Genomic DNA, 24412 nt, shown 5'->3' on the forward strand with positions numbered 1-24412 from the left:
ATTATTTGGGTTTGGCTGGCCATGAGGGGGCATCATCATCCCATCATCCCTCCAACATGACAAACAGAGAGAGACTTCATGGCTCTGTTTCAGGAGCGTACCGTGAGCGGTGCAGATGTATGGTATGTGTTGATGTAAAACGTAATTTTGGTGCTGCTCGTGCATTCGTTTCTAAGAATAACAATGAGGATTGTGATGTCGTTTCGGTCATCATAACGTCATTTGATTGGTCACGTGGGCTGTTTTAAAAGCTCTAAGAAGTACATCATCATTGTCAAAGACGTCAAAAGCCTAACCAACATAAAAGTACAAATATGCAAAAAGTATGAGTGTTGATGTGAAATGATTGCATCATCGGCATATATCTCACTGCTTTATTATTGAGGTGTATCCTCGATATATTTTCAAGTTAGGCTGGGGCTCATTTACCGTTTCAAATTTCCTGTTGCGTTTGCTCAATACCTTAATAACGCTAATTCGTCTTTAACCAACAAAAAATATACAAATATATATATATTTGTAAAAAATATAATGTGCGTGATGGCGGCACGACAGGTGACGTCATACTTTCAGTTTGACAGGCTAAATTCAATTTGGTTATCAATCGTATCTTAGTTCTCCAAAACGCTTGGAAGACGATCATTTTTTTTGGAAATTATTTATTTATTTATATTAAGGAAAGTCTTAAACGGTTGCCATGGAAACCTAATCAACAAATCTCCCAGCAACAGGAAAACGAGCGCCGTTTTATGATAAATCTGTTTGTCCATTATCCCTTGTGAGACTTTCAGTGAGTAACGCATAAGTGGAGTGACAACGACAACACAATGTCCCGTTTAAAAATATACTCGGTAAGAATTGAAAATGAGATCAAAGTTAATTATAACGTCTCTTCACTCCTAACAAAGGAAGATTTAAAAAAACAAGTTTTTAAATAAACCACACGGCGTGCGGACGTTATTCACTGCTGCGGTGTTTGGTCTTCGTGCAGTTTCACCTCGAGATGAACATTTATTAATTTTGTTAAGGAAACTACGAAAGGATGAAGACGATGGAACATGCCGGGACGTATATTAATATTTTGAGGAGGAAGAAGAAGATTGAATATGTGGCGAGAAGGAAAAGGAGAAGGAGAAGAAGTAGGAGGAGGAGGAGGGTTCCGAGAGTGACGTGTGACGTCACGCTGGGCTTTGCAACCCACGGGCTGTGATTGCAGGCCGAGCACGGCTGGAGGAGGCTTGTTTATACGCTCTTTGGAGTGGGACAGGAAGATCCACTGTAACGTTGAACGCGACGGTCGTTTTGCCGTCCACAAAGGGAGGCATCCGCGGCAACCAGGTGACCTGCGGCGCCGGCGCTGCGCGGGCCTGGGGGGCCCGGGACGGTGTGGCCCGAATTGTGTAAAACCCAGTGTGGGCCGTGCGGCCCCCATTAACTGTGACTGGAGCGCGTCCACAGGGTGCCCCCCTTTTTGCCTACTCGAGTCGTAACTGTCCCCGTGGTGTCTTTCTTCGGGTTTATCTTTGCGTCTCAAGCCGTCTCAGTTACTTCGCAGCGCTCTCAGGGAAGGAGGTGGTTGGGGATGATTTGGATGATATGTGTGGGGGTGGGGGGTACTTCATATAATGGGTGTCCGTGGGGAGGGGGTAGGACACAGCGGTGTTTTGTTGTTTCTTGATATAATGTGTTGTTCTTGTTTGTTTAAAAGATCCATTTTAAATGATAAATGAAAATCCTCTGATATCGTGAACCCTTCACCGTTATTCCGCCCCTCCCCCCTCCCTCTCTCCCCCCCCCCTCCACACTCTTCCCTACTCACAACATCCCCACCACTTCTTTCCTTCCATCCCAACGCGTTGTCTCTTACCAGAAATATTTTCTCCCGACTCAAACCTCACCCCCCCCCCCCCCGCTCCATTCCATTCTGCACCCCCTTTTCCATGACTCTGTGCCAACCCCCCTTTCAGTTCGCTTAAGCCACGTGACCCTTCCAATATTCTTCCCTCTTTCCCGTCGAGGTTCAACTTGACTTCCCTCCCCCGATTTAATTAATTAATTATCAAACATCTCTGCTTCGAGTATTTTAAGGTACCGTGCTTGCGGGTGCACATTACCCTGGTAAGTACTGTACACGGTGTACTGCATCCACCAGCAAGTGTTACCTCACTCGAGTGGAGTGGTGTTTTACTAGCAGGTGTTACCTTAGTTGAGTGGAGTGGTGTTTTACTAGCAGGTGTTACCTTACCCTAGTTGAGTGGAGTGGTGTTTTACTAGCAGGTGTTACCTTACCCTAGTTGAGTGGAGTGGTGTTTTACTAGCAGGTGTTACCTCACCCTAATTGAGTGGAGTGGTGTTTTACTAGCAGGTGTTACCTTAGTTGAGTGGAGTGGTGTTTTACTAGCAGGTGTTACCTTACCCTAGTTGAGTGGAGTGGTGTTTTACTAGCAGGTGTTACCTTACCCTAGTTGAGTGGAGTGGTGTTTTACTAGCAGGTGTTACCTTACCCTAATTGAGTGGAGTGGTGTTTTACTAGCAGGTGTTACCTTAGTTGAGTGGAGTGGTGTTTTACTAGCAAGTGTTACCTCACTCGAGTGGAGTGGTGTTTTACTAGCAGGTGTTACCTTAGTTGAGTGGAGTGGTGTTTTACTAGCAGGTGTTACCTTACCTTAGTTGAGTTGAGTGGAGTGGTGTTTTACTAGCAGGTGTTACCTTCTGTGAGCTGTTCAAACCCCCTTTTTTTTCTTTTTTTTCCCCTTCATTATAACACCTGCTCAATATTCCCTTATCTTTGGTCATCGTTGGTACATTTTGGAGTGTTTGATTTGGCTTTGTTGTCCAGGTGTGTGCATGTGGTTTCCAGTGTTATTTGCATGCAGCTGTGTCTACCTGGTGATGTGTTTTTGTGAAGCCACAGACACGTGATTCCATTGTGTGCCCCTTTCTCCGCACCATCCATGTATACCTGTGTATTATAGCTTTCGACAAATTCTTGAGGTTTAAGTTTTTTTTGTCAAAACAAATTGTTAAGCAGCAACTCTATCTGATTGGTGTTTCCTTTTGCTTTCAATTCACTTTCTTTGCCCTGAACCAAGACTCCCATGAACGTGCGGTCCCTTTTTTGAGTCATTCCGGCACTGTGGACTAAATACATCTGGGATTTGAAACATTGCCTTTTGGGTACAATTGGCTATGCTTTTGGGTGTTAAAATTAATTGTTAAAATGTATCGATCGAAGACTCGTTGAGTTAAAACGGACCTCAAATGTAGGACAGAGAACATTGTAGACGTCAACGTGCTTTGTACAAACTTGAAAGACCATTCGGAGATGCACCGCAAATCGACAGGGTATACGAGGTTCGTATATGTTCGACAAGGTTCGAACCTGTGATCCCAGCCACATCTTGGCTGTGTACATGAAACGGCCTAAACCCCAAAATAGGCCAGTCAAAATATGTCCAAAATGTATTACATTTTTGTCTAATGAGAACGTCACGTGCAGTGTTCTCATTTACACGCATCTGCAAAAGAACACTCATCATGTGCAGTGTTTTATTTATTAATTTTAATTTTTAACTGCTCCTCCTTCAGGATCTCGTCTTGTGACAATTTACAACAATATTGGGGGTTGAAGTTTGTGTCATTGCATCGCATAGGTTATACAAAATCTTCTTCAATGCTTCAACTATCTCCACTTTTTAGGGGAGGGGAAGGGCAACAATTCTGGCCGAAGTCTTTCACAAATAGGCTGGTTTGACCTGACGTTCCACTGCAAGTGATTTCGACAGGAATTTGTGACTTATTCAGGGTGCTGGAGATGACTCCCCTTCTGTTTGCATGAAGGACACCATGAGCTATTTAATGTCCACCATCACTATTGTTGCTCGACTGGTTCTCTGGCTTAAAGTCCTTTTGAGGGATGGCCAACGCATTGACACTTCACCCTGCGTGTGAAACACCAGGGTGACAGTTTATAGCTGGGTCGAGATTCAAACGCAGGTTAGATAGCTCAAAGGTGAGTGTGCATACCTCAAAGGTATCTTGCTAACCCTCATTACAAGCTGACTATTTCATTCAACTTGTTGCTTGAGGGGGAGGTGGGGGGGGTTGAGTGAGTGGGGGAAGGAAGGAGCGGAGGGGGAGTTTGTGTTTCGAAGACGTGTACAGGGTGTCCCATAAGTCCCTTTACCTGTGTCAACAATTTTTTTTTTAATGCCTCCACTGACAAAGTCGCCGGAGGCATTATGTTTCCAAGTTGGCCGGCTGTCCGTCCATCTGTCCGTGTGTCCTTGATGGGTTTTCGTTACCTCGATAACTTGAGAACAGCTGAAAGTCAAACTTGGTACAAGTATGTATAATGATGCAGGGATGAACTGCTTAGATTATGGGGTCAAGGGGTCGGAGGTCCCGCTAGGTAAAAATTATGTTTCCGTGCTATCGTGACATCGTGACGTTGAAGAGTGCCCTTCTGGTTTTCTTTATTACAGGTCAGTTGGGGGTAGGATTTTTGAACATGACTCAATGTATGAGTGACTATATAACCCCACTACATTACAAGAGCATTTGGTGTGGAGTATTTGGATGCATGAATGTAATCAGACGGGGAATTCTGTAGCGAACGAGAACGGCACTCCTCGGTAGAGCACATACCCACTGATACAATACAAGCTGCCTATTCTTCCGTACATTATCCAAAATCTAATCGGCTTGTTTTTGTCACCGAACCAACTATTCATCAAAGTTTGGTTTGAATCCTTTCATAAATTTTGGAGATATCGCGTTGTATCTCGTTTTTAGTGCGATCTCTCCATGGTGAAGAATCTCTTAAAAAAAAATTCTAGTATCTGGATTCGGAGCTTCACCAAAATCTAATCAATTCGTCCTTGTCAAACACCAAACCTGTCCATCATGTATCGTCTGAATCCATCCACAACTTTTTGAGATATCCTGTTCATAGACAGACAGAGGTGAAAACATAACCTCCATCCACTTTTGGTGACGGAGGTAAAAAATAAAAAATTCCCGTTATTTTGTATAAAAGTACAATATTCCATGATTGATGTTTTGTTCTAATGTTATCATGATCGTGTGGGAATAAATACAAAAAAAAACCACATAATTTTTCTTGGTGATGAAACAAATTGATACAGTTGTTCATTTCATAAGTGTAATCATTTAGTTCCTCATTGATTTATCTTGACGTGCATCCGAAGCAGAAATCATTAACGTTGCTATCTATCATTTTTGCATCAATTTCGACCACTCACCCCACCCATTTGGAAGACTGATGCAAGTAGAGCTGGTTAAGGCCCTGCCATTGCTTTGCTTTTAAAAGGGCAAATGTAATGGGCAGAACAGTGACGCCACATGTGTTTACTGACTGAACGTGGGCCAGCGGTCGTGATGTGCAACTGTATTCTCTGCAGATACCGTTTTTGTTCGCCGCTCGGAACATTTGATAAAGATTGCATTTTGACGATATGCCTTCAACTGAGCAGTTACCGAATGTTTTGCTTCGCTCCGAAGCTTGGTGAACCCAGATTGTGGGGAGAGTCCCTTTTTGTTGATTGCTATGCCGTTTGGCTTTCGTGTTGCGTCGGTGTGTTCACGACGTGCCTGTGCTTATCAAGCACTTCCAAAATTGTTCCAAAGCTTCTGCAGAAAAGACGGTCATATCGGTTGAAACCTCGTAAAAAGGAGCTGTATATTTGGTGTGTGAGAACAACCTTTAAAAAAAAAAAATACAAACAGAGGTGTGTTTGCATGTGTGCGTGTGAGGAATAGAAGCAAGTTATCAGCCAGGTTCAGGTCAGGTCCAGGTATCTCAGCATGTGTTGGAGCAGCGTGTCACTGTGTCCACTTCCCACCGGTACTCCAGGGCCTCTGTCTGGCCATCACCAAGGCAGATGCCAGGCCCATCCCCATCTCCTTGAGATGCTGATGAACCTGCTGCAACCACTAGTAAACGTGGTCGGCCTATTGGCCTCCTCCACTCACGAGGCTCCCTTGCTGAGAGAATCTGGTGAGCACGATGAGCGTCAGAAAAATAAGCCACATGTCCATGCAGTTGCAACTGACCCTCACGGATGATGCAGTTAACAAATCTGATTTGAGTCTCTCTCAGCAACCGCTCGTTGGACACAAAGTCTCCTAAGAGACCTGCTACCAAAGGAATTATGTCTCCATCTCAGATCCCTGGTCAGAGTCCAAATCTCACATCTGCAGAGCAAGACTGGAAGCAGCAGCGACCTGAAGACTCGGACTTTCGTCCTTCTGCATTGGTACTGACAGCGCTACACCCCATGATCCAGTGAATCCATGACTCCACAGGCCTGACCCAGAGATCTATTGACCTCTGGCTCACAGTCAGCAGAGACATGAATATCACTGCCAAGGTAAGTGAATCTCTCCGTGACCTCAACATCCTCACCACAAACAGGTACAGACAAGATCGCAGCATCCAAGATGTCATTCAAAGCCTGGATCTTAGTTTTTATCCAGGAAACCCGGAATCCCAGTGGCTCTGACTCCTCATTCAGCACCTCGAGAGCCCCCAAAAGGATATCTGGAGTCTCCGCAAAGATGACTTCATCATCTGCGAAATCAAGGTCAGAAATCTTGATATTCCTAAACGATGCACTGCAGCCTGATCTCTCCGACATCCTCCCCAGAATCCAGTCCATACAAGTGCTGAAAACTGTGGGGGCCAGTACACACCCCTGACAAAGTCCAGTAACAACTGGAAATAAGTCAGAGATGGTATCATCACATCTCTCAGCACTCTCGGTACCAGAGTGTTGTTCCCTCATCAGGTTGATCAGTTTTGGTGGCACCCCACGAAGACTAAGAATCCTCCGGAGGGCATCCCGATTCACTAAATCAAATGCTTTACAGAGATCAACACAAGCTGCAAGCAGCCCCTGCCGAAACTCTCGTCTGCGCTCGATGAGGACCCGAAGGGCTAGGATACGATCAATCGTTAACCTCTTTGGTGTAAAGCCTGACTGCTCTGGCTGCTGTTGCTCAAGCAGATGGTGGCGAACCCAATCAAGAATTATCCGAGCAAAGACTTGCCCGACACTAAAAGCAGCGTCACCCCTCGGTAGTTGTTGCAGTCCTGGCGATCACCCTTCCCTTTCCAGAGAGGGACAACAAGGCCCCTTTTCCAGTCAGTTGGGATGATGCCTGTGTTCCAGGCAGAGCACAGAACTGCATGCAACGATGTGAGTGCAGTATTTCCACGAGCCTTGAGAAGTTCAGCATGGATGCCACAGATCCCAGGAGCTCTACCCTGTTTCAACCGGTTTACCGCAGCCCATGTTTCCACAAATGAAGTTGGATCACAGGTGATTGGAGGGTCAGCAATCGGGATAGTAACACCCTTGATATCCAACTCAACAGGTGGTGGATCAACCTGGTACAGCCGCTCAAAGTAACTGGCCCAGCGGGCCTTTACTTCGGACTCCTCTATCAAGAGCCCCCCACCCTCTGCTCTAACTGCAGTACACTGAGGGACAGGCTTGGAGGAACACAATGCGCGAATTCCCCTCTAAGCAGTACAAGAATCACCTGACCACTGGTGATGCTCTACCCCCACATATTCCTCGCACATAGGCCTCCTTGTCCATCCTCAGTACACGCAGAGTTTTACGCCTCAACTCCCTGAACAGCTCAGTTCTGGCAATGAGTCTGGCCTTGCGACTCTGATCAATGGTATGCAGTGTTCCTTTAGAGACATTCTTCTTCGTCCTTCGGTGAGTTCCAAGACATCCACCGGCAACATCAAGGATGGTGGACTTGAAGGCACTCCACAACTCTTCAGGATTCCTCAAAGCACTCAGACCCCCCCCTCTCCCCCCAAATCCGCACTCAGCCTGTTCGCAAACTCCTCAGCTACCTTCTCATTCTTGAGCTTGCCAACATTCAGCCTAGGCTGAGATGGGACCATTCTGCAGGATTTAAGCTGCAACTTCAGAGTTGCTACCACAAGCCTGTGGTTGGTATTGAGGAACTGAGTACTTTGGCAGACCCTGCAGTTCTGAATCGTCCTCTCGCGACCATCAACGAGCACATGGTCAATTTCCTTTGCCACACCACCAGCGTTGGAATACCAAGTCCAGTGATAAGCCTGTGGGTGCTGAAACCATGAACCACCCAACCTAAGTCCATGACTTCTTGCAAAGTCAAGGAATTTTTTACTCGTCTGGTTTGCAGTTGCAGACCCATGGGGACCAATACATGTCTCATTACCATCCTGATCTGTTCCAGTCGATGCTTTGAAATCCCCCAAGACTGGAATTTTGTTTCACTTGGGCACTGATCGATCGTGGCATAGAATGTGTCCTTCACAATGTGGTCACTCGCCTCAGTCAGAGCATATCCAGAAACCAGCGAAACGACACCCAAGGAGTGATGAATCTTTAGTCTCATAATACACTCGTTAACCGGTGTTACCTCAATTACCATTGGAATCAGCTTCTTGGACACAGCTGCAGCAACTCCTTGGGCATGGTAATCATCAGAACGACCAGAACAATAGTCGGTGTAACCACCCGCCATGATCTCTCCACTATCCGGTCTCTGAACCTTAGAGATTGCTGCAATACCGATGTGCAAACGCTTGAGCTCAGATAACAGACACAGGTGATGATCCTCTCTTTGTGATAGGACATTCCAGGCACCTACCCAAAGGGACCACCTTAGGTTAACCCAAGGAGACCGCTATCTGGTGGACGACACCTCAGCTCCACCCCGACACGCACTACTGCAATCTGATCCGGGAATGTTACCCTGTGGTTTTCCTCCTATCATCAAAAATTGTGGGTCCCGAAGGATTTGGCCCAATCTCGTCCGGTGAGCTGCCCTGCGGAGGGTAGCTGCACAGGAGGTTCTCACGGAGTGGGTTTTCAATTTTCTTCCTGGTTTTCTTGTGTTTTGAGGAGTGAAGGGGTTTACTGTGGCTGGAGTGCAAATCCTACCACCAACTTCCTAAAAAAAAAAGTAACCTTACTGCAGGAAGACGTCTGCAGACACAGTTGGGCACTAGATATGGATGGCCGTTGGCTCACAAGCTTCTCCATCCTTTGACAGGTTTTATTTTTAATTCTGTTGGGTGTCCATCTCATACACCCTCCTCACCAGAAAACCTGGTGGGGGAGACTGTTTAGTCGCCGACAACCCGACCATGAAACAGGTTAGTGCAGGTTTGCGTGAGACCAGTGGCAAGTCACAGATCTGATGTGGCTGACCTGGCAATAGCGAGGTTGATACCCCGAGATATCTCTGAGCCCCATCTCATAAGTAAGGGTTATTGTATTTGACCTTGGACCGTAGTTTATCGTTTGGACTTTCTAAAAAGATTGTATTACGAGCGAGGTGTGTTCTTTTAACGAGACGTTTTCCTTAAAACATCTGTTTCAAGTGCTTGTTGCAACATACAAACTGCATAACTTAGGCAGTCAGTTTCATTGGAAGATATCGCCAGAAATCACTTATTCCTCCTCTGAAACATGATTGCAAATAGGGTAAAACAGTTCTGGAGTGGTTGGCTGGCTGGCAGACATTCAGTGAGAATTTGGTGAGGTTAGGGAAGGGGTGGGGAGGAAGGGGGTAATGTTCACAAGTGTACAGGTCATTGACTATTCGGTACATCTGATGTTTCAATGGGGGTGCCGTGTGTGTTCAATGGGGGTTCATCAATGTGTGTGCCGTCCGTTGGAGAGACGTTCAACGTGTGTTCCGTCTGGCAGTATTAGTTGGACGCAAAAGATCCCATGGTGTCCTTCATGAAAAGGGGTGAGTTATCGCCCGCACCCTGAGCAAATTACAAATACCTGCACTATGCTACAGGTGGCACTGCATTGGCAGCATAGCAGCACCCCCAGCAAATGATGCTACCTGCAGACAAGTACTGCATACAAATAGAAGAAGAAGAAGAAGATTGTTTATGCCATTGGATCATTCACTGTTTGAGATGCATATTTCTTGGTGAAAGCCATTTGATGGTCAGTGGTATTGAATTCCATATTATCTTCTTCTTGCTCACAGCTTCACTTGCGCTGCTGGGAAGATTTGAGTACACTCGAGGATATGGATGAGACTTTTGGCCTCAACTAATGACACCTTTAGAAGCTCTGATGCTACACTGGATTTCCAAGGAGCACTGAACATTTTTTTTCTTCTTTCTTTTTGCACCTCCACTGTCTTTGATAACGTGCCTGCCGTTGCCAAGCAAACGTTTCTCTAACTGCCGAAGGCTTTTGTTGCAATATTTGTGCCACAATGAGCACCGCCAGTAGCTCCCTGAAGAAGGAGGCAAAGAAAGAGTCAGGTGCTGGCACGGGGGTGGCCTTCACCTTACAGAATACCATCAAGAGGCCCAACTCCCAGATGACTCGAAAGAAGCCCTCAAACATGGAGGTCATGAAGGAACTTGCCAAATGCAAGGAGCAGAACTCCACTCGTCTTGACCTTGCCAAGCGTTCAATCACCGCTTTGCCTCCAAGTATCAAGGTCAGTGCTCAACTTTGTTTTTTTCACTCGGGTCTTCAGTTTTCATTACTTATCAAGGTCATTTTGTTTCTTGGATATAGATGGGTTGAAGTTTTCATCGTTTTATTGCTGTGTGGTAGAGTTTGTTGGATCATGACATTATTGACCTGGTATTTCATCAGGGCTATCCTGCCAGCCCCTCCGTTCCGCATTACCCTGAGAAATATGGTTATTTTAGAATAATGCCATAACCACCATTAACTGTGACATCAAAGAGGTGTGTGTAGTGTGGGCTTTTTTTTAATATCCATAGCCAGTTGTATAAAGGTGTGGAAACCTGATGTGTGTTGGTGTTTGCTTACAGGAGCTCACACAGCTGACTGAATTATACCTATATGGCAACAAGCTGCCCACACTTCCTGATGAAATTGGCTGCCTGGTGAATCTGGTAACGCTGGCACTGAATGAGAACACTCTCACGGGTTTACCCGACACACTGTCCTGTTTGCACAACCTCCGCATGCTGGACCTGCGGCACAACAAGCTGCGTATGATCCCACCCGTTGTCTACTCTCTCGTCTCGCTCACTGTACTGTACCTGCGCTTCAACCGTATCACACAGGTACACCCCCTCCCCCCCCACTCATTAACCCATAGTGTCTACATCATATGTATGTGAAATGACCCACTGCCCCTCCCTCCCCAGATCAAACTTTATTTTACATTCTTTCAATGAACTCCTCTCCTTTGTCAACCTCGTTTGTTTTCCAATCCCTTTCTTTTATCCTAACATTATCTTTCCTTTACACACTTCCAAAGGTGTTGATCTCCCCAACCCTTGTGATAAATTCTGCCTCTGCCTAATTTTATTTTATGAATACTTGTATTTAATATTATTATTATTATTATTATTATAATTATCTTCTGATGTACTTCAGGAAAAAAAAAAGAAGGCATAGCTTTATTCTCTTCCTATCCAAGATCTTTCTACTCTCACTGACTTCCCTCAAGTTCACCTGAAACTTTCTCCGCTTCCTTTTCCTTTCCTGTTCACACACCCTTTGTCTGCTCACCCCTCCCGCCCCCCCCACTCTGATTCCTTTGTCCTCTTTGTACATATCAATTTACTGTTTGCTTGTCCCCTGTTAGCCTCTTTCCCACTGCTCTATTGACTGTGTGATGACCTTACCCATTATCAATGAGCTTCTCCCCAACCCTCTGAAATGGATCTTATGACTGAAGGCAACAGGACCCTTGTGATTCTGAAATTATTTGTGTGATTGCACTGCTCAACTACTGCTCTACTTCGTCACAATTGTTCTGTCCTGGGATGATTATCAAGGCAGAAACCTGTACACACGTTGCACTAATGTTTGGTTTCTTCTTGGAAGTGGTTCATATTATCCATAATTGTGTAACAAATCTAATGGAATGCTGTGATTTGGTAAACACGATATTGTTAACACGACTGAGGACAGACTATTGAGACCTTTGAAACTTGCAGCACCACTCGTGACAAATCCAGTACTGATACCGTAAAAAGCTACCCCTTGTTCTATCACATGCAGGTGGTAATGTAGCAATGACCCGTACAAAGCTGGTAGGCCGCAGAAGCAGCGGCAACAATGATGACTCGGACTCGGTGGTATTTTGCATCTTAAGATGGGCACAATCGCTTCAGCGCTGCCTTTGACTCGTGGTCAGGTTTCTCTCGGAACCCCAGAATCGCTGGAGATTCTCACGATAAACACGCAAGTCTTGATTTGTGGACATGTTTATTTGTTTCAGGTCGAAAAGGAGCTTGGGAATCTGTGCAAACTCACAATGCTAAGTATACGTGAGAACAAGATCAAGCACCTTCCTGGAGAGATCGGTGAGTCCTTGGCTGATCCATGACTTGCGGGTTACACTAGTAATTAGGGTTTTAAAATCATAATGGTGTGCCTTTTACAGGAGGGTTGCTTCTGCTTTGCTATGCAACAAGAGGGATCTTTGCTTTTTTTTTGTTGGAATTTCTTATGCGTTGGAAGCACAGCAAGTCATTTTTCACAAATGCTATTTGAAAGCAATTGAGTTGGGTTTGATGCCAGCACCAAACATGGTATCAACCTCGACAGCCATTTTGTTCCAATCGGGCTGTCCTCATCCTTTCGGTGAACTAAGCTGCACATTCCCAACACAGTACCAAGATGGCACATTGCTGCATTTGAATGTTTTGGTGAATGTACTGATTCTTGCTCATTGCTAACCTTTACAATTGTGCATTATTTGTACAATTGGTCGTAGTTCATGAACTGGTCACCCTAAAAAGACGGAGTTGTTACATGTTTTTCAAAACATCCACTTTCCACTTTGACTACAGACCAGAAAAACCACATATATCTAGATATCTTGTTATGAGAAGAAAGGTAATTTTGTCTAGTTTAATGTGGAAAAAAAACAGAAATAAAACTATGCAATAGTTTTTGTGTAACAGGCAAATAAGTGATACAAGTCAGGGGTGGAGTAAACAGGCGGATGTGGTGAGTCAAATTTGGAATAAACTGAATTTATTTCAATCAATAAGCTTTAATCTAATCTATTTTGTTATTTTTTAGGTGAGTAACACTTGGGACTTGCTGTGGCATGATGCAAAATTGATTATTCAACTCGTTACCTTCGCAAACTTTGTTGCGAAGGTTATGTTTTGATCGCTGTGTATTTATTTGTTTATTTGTGAATATGTGTGTTTGTTATCTTGCCAAAACAAAGTTTTTGCAAGATATGTTAGTCAGCTTGTATGTTTTTTTTTGTTTTTTTTGTTAGTAATCACGTATCGATCACTCTGCAGAGCACAGTTATCATTGGAAATTTTTGTAACTTCGCATATCAGAGTCCTATAGAGGTCTCTTTCAGCGCATAAAATTTTCAAGGTCAAGGTCAAAGGTCAAGGTCACTTTGTCGCAAATCAGGGGAGTCGACGAAACACTTATTTTTTGAGTAATTTTGATCGGATCGTCTTCAAACTTCATGGGAATATAGTTCATGGTCTGGCGCTCAGCTGATTAATTTTTGGTGGCGATCGGCCTTGACCTTCATGGTTAGCGCTGGAGGTCGAAAGTTTTTGACCCCAAGGTCAAATTTTGAAATCTTAGATACCATATCGAGTAATACCTCATATGAAAGCGCTTGATAAGTGCTTTCCAGATCTGTCAAAAGTTTGACGCTGTGACATCATTTGATGACGTCATGACGAAAAAACGGATTTTTCTTGAAAATTTTATTTCCTCAGTTCTCATCAAAATCTCTTGATATTTCATGTACAACGGTCCTGGAGAGAAACCATTAACCGTACGAAAATATAGAGGTCAAGGTCACAAAAAGGTCAAGCATCAAGGTCGACGAAACCCTTATTTTTTTGAGTAACTTTAATCGAATAAATAAGTCCCTCATGTTCACATTTTGGCAAGATACTGGTCACCCTGGGGGTGACATTGGTTTTTATCTTGCCAAAACGAAGTTTTTGCAAGATATGTTAGTCAGCTTGTATGTTTTTTATTTTTTATTTTTTATTTTTGTCTGTAATCACGTATAAAAAAATTCTGCAGAGCACAGTTATCATTGGAAATTTTTGTAACTTCGCATATCAGAGGCCTATAGAGGTCCCTTTCAGTGCACAAAATTTTGAAGGTCAAAGGTCAAGGTCACTTTGTCGCAAATCAGGGGACTCGACGAAACCCTTATTTTTTTGAGTAATTTTGATCGGATCGTCTTCAAACTTCATGGGAATATAGTTCATGGTCTGGCGCTCAGCTGATTAATTTTTGGTGGCGATTGGCCTTGACCTTCATGGTTAGCGCCTCAGGTCAAACATATTTGACCCCAAGGTCAAATTTTCAAGTTTTAGGAACCATATCGTGTAGTACCTCAAATTGAACACCTCAATGTGTGCTTCCTAGATATGTCAAGCTTGAGACATTATGACGTCATTTGGTGACGTTATGAGGCAAACGCATATTTTTCATGGTTACTCTGTAGAATGATTCTCATCGGAATCTCTCGTAGGCAGATATTCCTCAAGGAGTCGCTCCTGGTGGATAGCAGCTCTGTTCACCTTAGTGTGACCTTTAAAGAAGTCACACGTGGTCACCTTTTGGCAAGATACGGGTTATTTATTTGTTTGTTTGTTATTCGCATAACTCCAAAAGTATTGAACTGAATCGCAGCAAATTTGGTGGGATGATTGGTTATTATCCGAGGACCATTTGATTAGATTTTGGGATCGATCGGGTCAAAGGTAAAGGTCATGAAAAGGTCAAATCGTCTTTTTACCATAGCGCGGTCAATTTGTATCCAATTTGCATGCAACTAATGCCAAAATGTTCAGAATTCAATGCCCCATCTTGTGATATGTGACATGACACAATGACGTAATAACCCTTATTAGCGGTTGGGAGTCAAAGGTCAGGGGGGGGTCACGACATTGCAAAATGTGCGGTTTTCGTCATAACACGGTCAATTCTTATCCAATTTGCATGAAACCAACACCAAAATGTTGACTTCTGTTCCCCACACTCTAATACCAATTACAAAATTAAGAGTACAAAGGTCAAGGTCGAGGTCATGAAAAGGTCAAAATCGTCATTTTGCCATCGTGCGGTCGATTTTTATCCAACTTGCATGGAACCAATGCCAAAATGTTGTGAATTAAATGCCCAATCTTGTGATATACGATATGACACAATGACGTCATTACCTTTGTTAGCGGTTTGGGTCAAAGGTAAGGGGGGTCAACGACCTTTATTATCATAACGCGGTCAATTCTTATACAATTTGCATGTAAGTAGATTCAAAATGCTTAGAATTCAATTCCCTGTCCTGTGATGTGTAATATTTGATTTCTTATAATGTGACCAGTTGTCATCAGATTGACTTGACACCGACACACAAAAAGGTCAGGGAGTTCATACAGAAATTGTACAATGTATGTGAATCAGTGTCAAATAGCAGGAAATTGAATGTTTTTAAGCCATCATAACACACATGACATGGCAGATGTGGTATGGGATTAAATACCCTCACAATCAACGGTTTCTGGGGGGGGGGGGGCAAAATGTAGCGTTGGCGAAGGTATGCGCTCTACTGAGTGCCCGTTCTAGTTATTATTGAGAGATGTCTCCTCCCCTCCCCTGGGTGGCCTGCCTCACCTCCCCTCCCATGGCCTCCCCTCCCCTGCCATCCCCTCTCCTCCCATGACCTCCCCTACCCTCCTGCGCCCTCCCCAGTGAGAATACTACTATGAACAAAGGCATTTCAAGAAGTCATACCTGGTAACAGTCTGACACAAATTTTGAGATATTTATTATAAGGCTTTTGACGTGCAGATGGTATACCCCTATAGTTTGTAGTAGTAATTATACTAGGTTTGTGGTAGTATTTGTTCTAGGTTTGTGATAGTATGACTGCACCCGGCCGTGGGCATGAACTGGCATCCTCGCCTGGAACTGGCTCAACCTGGGCGGCCATAGATGGCTAATGAATTAACCAAATTCTCGGATTGTAAGGTTCATTGTGTTTTTTTCTGATGATATTGGAGGACTGTTATAGAATAAAATAAACAAGATAAAGTTCTGAGAAAATTGTGTCTTTGGGTGGAATATGGTCAATTTGGTCAAAAGTTGGCAGATTTTCAATAAAAAATATTAAGCAAACCCTGACCAATATGTACAAACTCCTAAAAGAGATCTACTAAATATCTTTACAGTTATGTATCTTGCAGAGTCTCAGGATTAATTTGGCACTTGAATTGTCCAAAACAGCCAAAGGATAACTGATCCACATCCAATTTACTCAGAAAGGGTGAATTCGAGATAAACGCGAAAATGTGTTTTCCTTGTAATGCATTATCCATTAAAGTTCATAATTAAAATACCATATTTGCCGTTAATTAGTGGTTTTTGCTAATTTTTTTCACACAAGTGCATGTAGCTTGGTGATGTCTATCAATACAGAGGAAACTGAAAAATTGAATATTTTGATCCTGTAACGCAAATGATGACCAGCTCATGAACTACGACCAATTGGAGATGCAACACACGGTAATCAGTGTGTGTGTTTGATTATTTCCATAATTCGGGTTTCAGGAGGTGGAACGGAGCACTCCCAGGATTCGAAGTGTCCACCTTTGTTTCGGTGAAAGATGGTAATTCATGGCCTAAGCTGTGAAGTTGTTTTGTTCTCGGAGTTTTGCTCCGAGGGCTCTGTTCAGGATCGTCACCGAGCTCTGGACAGCCTCCATTTGTAGGTTGTTTGTGGTAATTTTCCAAGGGATGGTTTGTGGGATCTTTGTGAGGTTCTTCTTTATCATTCCCGTTGTTCCAATTATCACTGTATCACTGGTTCAATTTTGGCATTCTTCAGCTTCCAGGATCATTTCACTTCATTCTTGAGATCTTGATATTTGGTCATTTTCTTGATTTCTGCATTGTTTAGACCAAAATCACTGGGTACTGAAATCTCAATTAACAATGCCGTATTTTCCTTTTTTGTATCTGAGTACTTTGCCCTGTCGCAATGCTTTGTTTTCTTTGTTCACACTGAATGGGATCATCAGGTCGTACGTGAGAATTATGTCCTTGTTTTCAATGATTGCTTTTGGTTCATGTTTCCACCAGTTTTGTGGGACTGGGATATTGAAATTTCTGTGGATGAGCCAGGTAGATTACTTCTACATACCTTGTTGTGCGTTTGTGTGTACATATGTTCTGACATGAGTTTTTTTTTTTAAACATACCGATAGGTGGCTCATGCTTTGTTTGTACTTTGCAAAGTCTACACTTGTACGATTGGTTCAGTCGTGCCATTTTTTATTTATTTATTCCCCCAAGCCATTTGTGTAGTGTCCGTGGTGATTGTAGAACATTTTGTGACGAGTGAGGAGTTTCCTTGTTCTGATTTCCATTTGTGGCCAGTTTACTATTCTGCAGCTGTATTGGTATTGCTGGTTGGTTCATGGCTTTGATTTTGTTCCTTGGAGAAAGGTATGTTTTCAGGATTAGCCTCGTTCTTCACAGGTATTCTTTGGTAATCGTTTTGTGCATTTTTTTTGGTGACATAGTTGTTGGCCCTCTTCTACTCCTCGGTATTTGTAAGATGCTTCGTTGTCTCGCTCTTGTATTGTCTAGGTCGATTTTTATGTTGTCCGTTTTTGTTGGTTTACTACCTTGCACGGATGTGCGCTTGGTGCATTTATCTCAGCAACTTCTATTTAGATGTCATCGGAGTACTATTTCACTAATTTCAGTTGTTCTGTCAATTTTTCGTCATTCAGTGCAAAAAGTTTTAAATCGTCCATGTACAGTAGATTTGTCACCTATGTTGTTTCTTTGGACATTATTTCATTGGTTGTTAGGGTGTATCTGTGTCATTGCTCATTGAGGTTACTTCATGGATCCAGAGCCAGGCAAAACAGAAGGGCAGAAGAGGGGGAAAACGAGAGAGGGAAGGTGGGGGACGGGGAAGTTGTGTGTCTGTGTCTTTCCTGATTTGTTTTCCCTTTAAACCCATACCTGTAAAAATCCCCATGTTATTCTTTATGAGGTTTGTGAAACATTCCGAAGAGGTGGTGTCTCAAACGTTCCGACAAATGCAGGGTTCTTGCTTTGTTTGGAGATGCGCTCTCGAACGTACCTTTTGTCATTGCTTTGTGTTACCTTGGCCAAATATTGCTGCAATTTATTTCTTTATTTTGAAAGTGTCGGAAGACAAAAATTGAGGCGATTTTTTTTTTTGTTTGAGGCATCATCAGGATTTTCAGAATGCACAAAAGGCAGAGCTGATCAGCTGCAGCCATGAAAATTTCTTCAATCGCAATGGGTTTTTCTTCAGTATTTTGATTCTTGCTGAAGGAAATGACTTCTCTACACAGTCACAATCGTTTGGGAAGGATGTTGTTGTTATTATTATTATCTTGCCAAAACGAAGTTTTTGCAGGATATGTTAGTCAGCTTGTATGTTTTTTTGTTTGTTTGTTTGTTTTTTTTTGTTTGTTTGTTTGTCTGTAATCATCTCTAAAAAAATTCTGCAGAGCACAGTTATCATTGGAAATTTTTGTAACTTCACACATCAGAGGCCTATAGAGGTCCTTTTCAGCGCATAAAATTTTGAAGGTCAAAGGTCAAGGTCACTTTGTCGCAAATCAGGGGAGTCGACGAAACCCTTATTTTTTGAGTAATTTTGATCGGATCGTCTTCAAACTTCATGGGAATATAGTTCATGGTCTGGCGCTCAGCTGATTAATTTTGGTGGCGATTGGCCTTGACCTTCATGGTTAGCACCTCAGGTCAAACATATTTGACCCCAAGGTCAAATTTTCAAGTTTTAGGAACCATATCGTGTAGTACCTCAAATTGAACACCTTGATGAGTGCTTTCTAGATATGTCAAGCTTGAGACATTATGACGTCATTTGGTGACGTTATGAGGCAAAAGCATATTTTTCATGGTTACTCTGTAGAACGATTCTCATCGGAATCTCTCGTAGGCAGATATTCCTCAAGGAGTCGCTCCTGGTGGATAGCAGCTCTGTTCACCTCAGTGTGACCTTAAATAAGTCACACGTGGTCACCTTTTGGCAAGATACGGGTCACCCTGAGGGTGGGTTATTTTAAAATTATTAATTTTTTTTGGTATACAAAGTGGAGGCTCATGGAAGAGCTAGAACATTGGATGGATCAGGATTCAGTAGAACAAAGGGAACGAGAGAGGGGGTGGCTGGACACCAACAGCAGGGAGACGTGGGGAAGAATGAGGGGTACGGAAGGACTCATTAGGGGTACATGATGGAGCAGAAACACGTCGATATTTTATCACGCACAAATTAGAATACATTCCGGTATACAGTGTAACATACATGCACAAGTGTTTTGCAGCTGATAGACTGATGCATGTGCTGTTTCATTAAATATTATTAGTGTTCCTTGCTGCATTGTCTTCAAAATTTTTATTTATGGGGGCTGTTTTTGGGGGGCTTAAAGGATAGCAGTCTGAAAATTAAATTTTGAAACAGCCGGCGGATGTAGGGAATGCAGGCCACTTGATAGGATTGCCTCCTTTGTGCTTGCATATGACGTTTGGTGTTGTGGAGGACTTCATCCGCACCATTTCTGGAATCGTTACTATAGTTAATGTGTGTGTGTGTGTGTGTGTGTGTGTGTGTGTGTGTGTGTGTGTGTGTGTGTGTGTGTGTGTGTGTGTGTGTGTGTGTGTGTGTGTGTGTGTGTGTGTCGGTCGTGCTACTACGACTGCAGTTCTGGGCCGATTACATCCAGATTTACTACATATGATAAGCATGACTCCAATTGGTGCATAAGTGTGTTTTTATCTTTGTCAGTCGTCTCGGGGGTGGGGGGGATGCAAATTATCTATGTAATTGTGTATCGTGTCGTGCCACTCCAGGTGGGAGAGAGGGTATTACAAGTTCGCACCCTTTACAGTGCAGTATTCCTGTCCCCATGTTTTCCAATGCAGTGAGGTGTTTTGATTTACGCAGCTCAAGGTATTTTGGGGAGGTATTTTGAATAATGGTAAATAATATAAATCCCCCTGGCAGCTCACTTAGAATACACGAGAAGCACCCGCTCCCTAACGTGTCTCTCCATTTGCTTTGGTGTCCGAATATGAAACTAGAATGGGCACTCGGTAGAGCGCATACCTTCGCCTCCGCTACTTTTTTGTTCTTGGCATGAGAGTGGGGGGAACAGAACAGTGAACATTTTGGTGTTGGTTTCATGCAAATCGGTTTTGATTTGACCGTGTTATGACAAAAACTGCATATTTTGAAAGGTCGTGACCCCACTGAACTTTGACCCCCAACCGCTAACAAGGGTAATGACGTAATTGTGTCATGTCGCCCATCACAAGATTGGGCAATGAATTCTGAACATTTTGGCATCGGTTGCATGCCAATTAGATCAAAATTGACCGCGCTATGGTAAAAATACGAATTTGACCTTTCCGTGACCTTGACCTTGACCTTTGACCCGATCGCTCCCAAAATCTAATCAAATGTTCCTTGGATAATAACCCATCATCCCACCAAATTTCAAGTGATTTGGTTTAATACTTTCTGAGTTATGCAAATAAAAAACAAACAAACACACACACACATATACACAGCAACCAATACATAACCTTTCGCAGAATGCGAAGGTAACTATCCAAGTCTGGCTGTACCTCCGGGTGTGAAATCCAAAGTGTGAATGTCACACAAAATGCTCACTCTGACGTTACAATCTGAAAGGATTCTGTTGAATCTCTTCTTGGCTGGAGATTCTCTATGATGCCTCTCCACTGAGAGATGTTTCATTTTGTGGTAAAATCATGGTTTGTTACTTGGCTTGTAAATATTTTCAAGTGTTTGTATGTTATTCTTTGACGGCCAAACCGTAGCACCAATAGGCCCCAACTTTTGGGCGTAAGTACTTCAGAATCTGGGCAAGGTTTAAAGCAACCAGACATTGGCCTTGATGTCCGTTTTGAGGCCACCAAAGGCTGCTATAAAGTGTATAGTGTATTGGGATGTGGGGTCAGGCAGTGCGACCTCCGGCCCGCAGGCAAAAGATAACCACCTCGAGGCCAATAAGTCAATTCCTTTTCAACGTCCAACATTCCGAAAGCTCACCCGACCAGGCTGCGCTGGATAGCCCATGCTTGTCGATTATTATAATTACAAAAAATACTTTAGTTTCAGCCTCATGATGCTTTGGATCGGTTTGTTTTTCGCCTTTTACCCTCGTATTCAAAAATACATTATATCTGGTCATCTGTATCCAGACGTCACTCGTTTTTTAGACTCTTGTATTCTTGTTTTCTTTACACAAATTCCCTAAAAGGGGTCGAATGGTTATTAATACAAGAAGGGCACTCGGTAGAGCGCATACCTCCGCCACACAATGCCTGATCCACGAGAACATATCGGGCCCAATACATATATTTTAAAAAGATGCTATGTATCTTTTTTTGGTCCTATCTCTCAATGGTGAAGAATCACTTTAAAAATCAAATAACTCTCGTATCCGTCTCCAGATCTGGATCTTCACTAAAATCGAATCGATTTATCATGGTCACACATCCAACCTGTAGACGAAGTTTCATCCGGATCTGTCCACAACTTTTTGGAGATGTCATGCTATATATTAGTTTAGCCCTATCTCTCAAAGGTTAAGAATCGCTAAAAAAAAAATTCTAGTAGTCAGATCCGAATCTGGATCTTCACCAAAATCTAATCAGTTCGTCCTTCTAATCAGATCAGACCTAATCTAATCAGACCGACACCCAGTCGGTCCACAAAATGTCATCCGGATCTGCCCACAACTTTTTGAGATATCCTGCACACAAACAAACCGACAGAAAGGGGGTGAAAACATAACCTCCTTCACTTTTGGTGACGGAGGTAAAAATTCATTCAATTCATTAATTCATCAGAAGAAGAGGGTATTGCATTTGGGTCTGTTTGTCTGTTCACACATGTGTTAACGTAGGCCACAAACCACCTTGTGGTGGTTTACGTAATAACGTATTACACGTTATCTTCTTTTCAACCGAGTACCTTAAAAGTATTAACGATTACAATGCAAGCTCATCTATTAAGTACATAATACTAGACTGAGCAGGTCTACAAAGTATGTACTATTACAATGATTGTCTATAAAATGTATATGATTGGATTGTGAATCTACACAATAAAACGGAAAGGTCTGTTTGTCTGCTGTATGGACAGAAATCGATGTCAACGCATCATCTACACCCAACACAAACACACCACCACATGAACTCCACACAAAACCAGTCCTCGAGCGGATCTGTAATCTCTGATGGCTCTTTCTCGTTACCTCCGTCATTGAAGGTGGTCGTAGGTTGTTTTCATCCCTGTCTGTTTGTCTCTCTGAGAAGGAGATCTTAAAAGGTTTTGGATGGATTTTGATGAAACGTGGTGGACAGGTTGGGTGTCTGACTGGGATGAATCAATTGGATTTTGGTGAAAATCCAGATCCGGACACTCAAATTAAAAAAAAAAAGTCATTCTTCAACATTGAAATATGGGGCCAAAAACTATATGTAGCGCAATATTTCAAAAAGCTGTAGATGGATGACAACTTTGTAGACGAGTTGGGTAGGTAGTTAGAACAAGCCGATTACATTTTAGTTTGGGTCCGAATCGACATCTGCCCTATCAGAGTGATACAAAACGTAAATTGTTCAGCTTGGTAGACCAAGTGTTTTGTTTGACCAAGTGCCTTTTTAGTGGAATAGATGCCGTTAAGATGACAGTTTGGTGCACATCACATTAATGTGCCCAAATGTGTTTCATCGTTGGTTATAGGTTAAATCTATCATACATTGCATCAAACGCTCCTCATTATTTTCCTCTCCATTCAACACCACCCCCACCCCCCCCCCCCAATGTTCTGCTCTCAGTAGGTTGCCTTTTTCCCCTTTGACCTCTGTCTTCCATGAGCCTAAGTATCATGGAAAGTAAATAAATCGACTTGTGGCATTCTTTCAATGCCATGCCATTAATTTGGAGGCAAATCATTTGATTTGTGAGATGTTCAGGACTATTACCACTGTTGTTTTAATTGGTATTCATCAATTGTCTTTTATTTTTTAAATGTGACTAAATACCTTGGAAAGGGCCGTCTACATATTCAATATCAAAATATGGCTGTATTTTTGATACCCCCATGCCTAAAATGCATATTGAGGGAAAGATGTAGGTGTTGGATAAAGGGGAGAGTTTGCAGTATTATTTAGGGCAGGTGAGGCTGGAACTGAGCAAGAGGCATGGGCTTTAGGCAAGGATAGGGTTCAAGGAGTGATTGATTGATTGATTGATGGTTTTTAATTCTTTGTTTTAATATACTGTATATATATATATATATATATATATATATATATATATATATATATATATATATATATATATATATATATATATATATATATTTTTTTAGTCTAAATTTTCCAGCTATTGTAGAAACAGTTAAGTCAAAATGATTGTAATCAGTATTATGTACAGCAGGTGGTTGCTTTGCTTATTTGTTCCCCAATCCAAGTAGTCTTTTGACTTGCTTGCTGGGAGTTCCAAAGCTAACGATTGATACCCAGCAGGCCATTGTTGACAGTCTTCCTGATCGCTCACTCCTTGTGACCAGGACACCTACGCAGTCTGCTGACGCTGGATGTCGCACATAACCAACTGGAACATCTGCCAGAGGAGATTGGAAATTGCACGCAGATCACCAACCTGGATCTCCAACACAACGAACTGCTGGACCTTCCCGAGAGCATTGGTAAGCCGTGCCGTTCTGGTCATGGGGTGGGGTGTTGATGAGACTTTCAAACGAGGCGCTAAAATAACTGTGGTGTAAGAACCTGGGAAACTTGGATCGAGGACTTTTCACCTTGCAATTTATTCTGTCTCCCTTCATGTAAAGAAGCCACCTCTTGTGTACTTGCGCAAATATTCCTCTCTTTGTGTGACACACCGAAAGGCCCTCCCTTCCCTTCATGTGCCATACGGCCTGGGAGACCCAATTCCCCCTCTCCCCACGTACAGCACGCCGCTTCAGCCCCCATGCATGTGTTGGTTGCCACCATATGTGTATTTAATGCGAGGCACACAGCTGCTGTTGGGTCCACTTTCATCTGTGGAGTTTTAGGTTTAACCCATCTTGGAGATGCACTCTTTCCCATCCCACATCCCCCCACCCCCATGGCTTAGGATGCTGGGATTCCATGTTAATATAATTTTTATTTTTTTTAATCTAATGTGTATATAAAGCTTTTTTTCTCACCATTCACTCACTCACTCACTCAGTCATATAAATGTTTAGTACTTTCTCGGTGGGCTGAAAAGCTGAAATTTGGCAAACTGCTGCAACTCT

The 24412-nt window shown here is 43.0% G+C and overlaps 1 protein-coding gene across 2 annotated transcripts in view; it reads left to right on the top strand.

The window, feature by feature from the left end:
• Positions 1–1106: 1106 nt before the first annotated feature.
• Positions 1107–24412, top strand: part of SHOC2 (SHOC2 leucine rich repeat scaffold protein) — a 50366-nt gene continuing 27060 nt past the window's right edge. For both annotated transcript variants that reach the window (XM_085850570.1, XM_085850571.1), the window contains exons 1-5: positions 1107–1338; positions 10045–10509; positions 10853–11110; positions 12277–12361; positions 23681–23818. In XM_085850570.1, coding sequence (XP_085706696.1) covers positions 10279–10509; positions 10853–11110; positions 12277–12361; positions 23681–23818 — 712 coding nt within the window. In that variant the 5' untranslated portion in view covers positions 1107–1338; positions 10045–10278. The remainder of the gene's footprint in view (positions 1339–10044; positions 10510–10852; positions 11111–12276; positions 12362–23680; positions 23819–24412) is intronic.

This window comes from Eptatretus burgeri, chromosome 12 (assembly GCF_056783735.1).
Source record: "Eptatretus burgeri isolate ZD-2024b chromosome 12, Ebu_testis_v1, whole genome shotgun sequence".
Classification (NCBI taxonomy): Eukaryota; Metazoa; Chordata; class Myxini; order Myxiniformes; family Myxinidae; genus Eptatretus; species Eptatretus burgeri.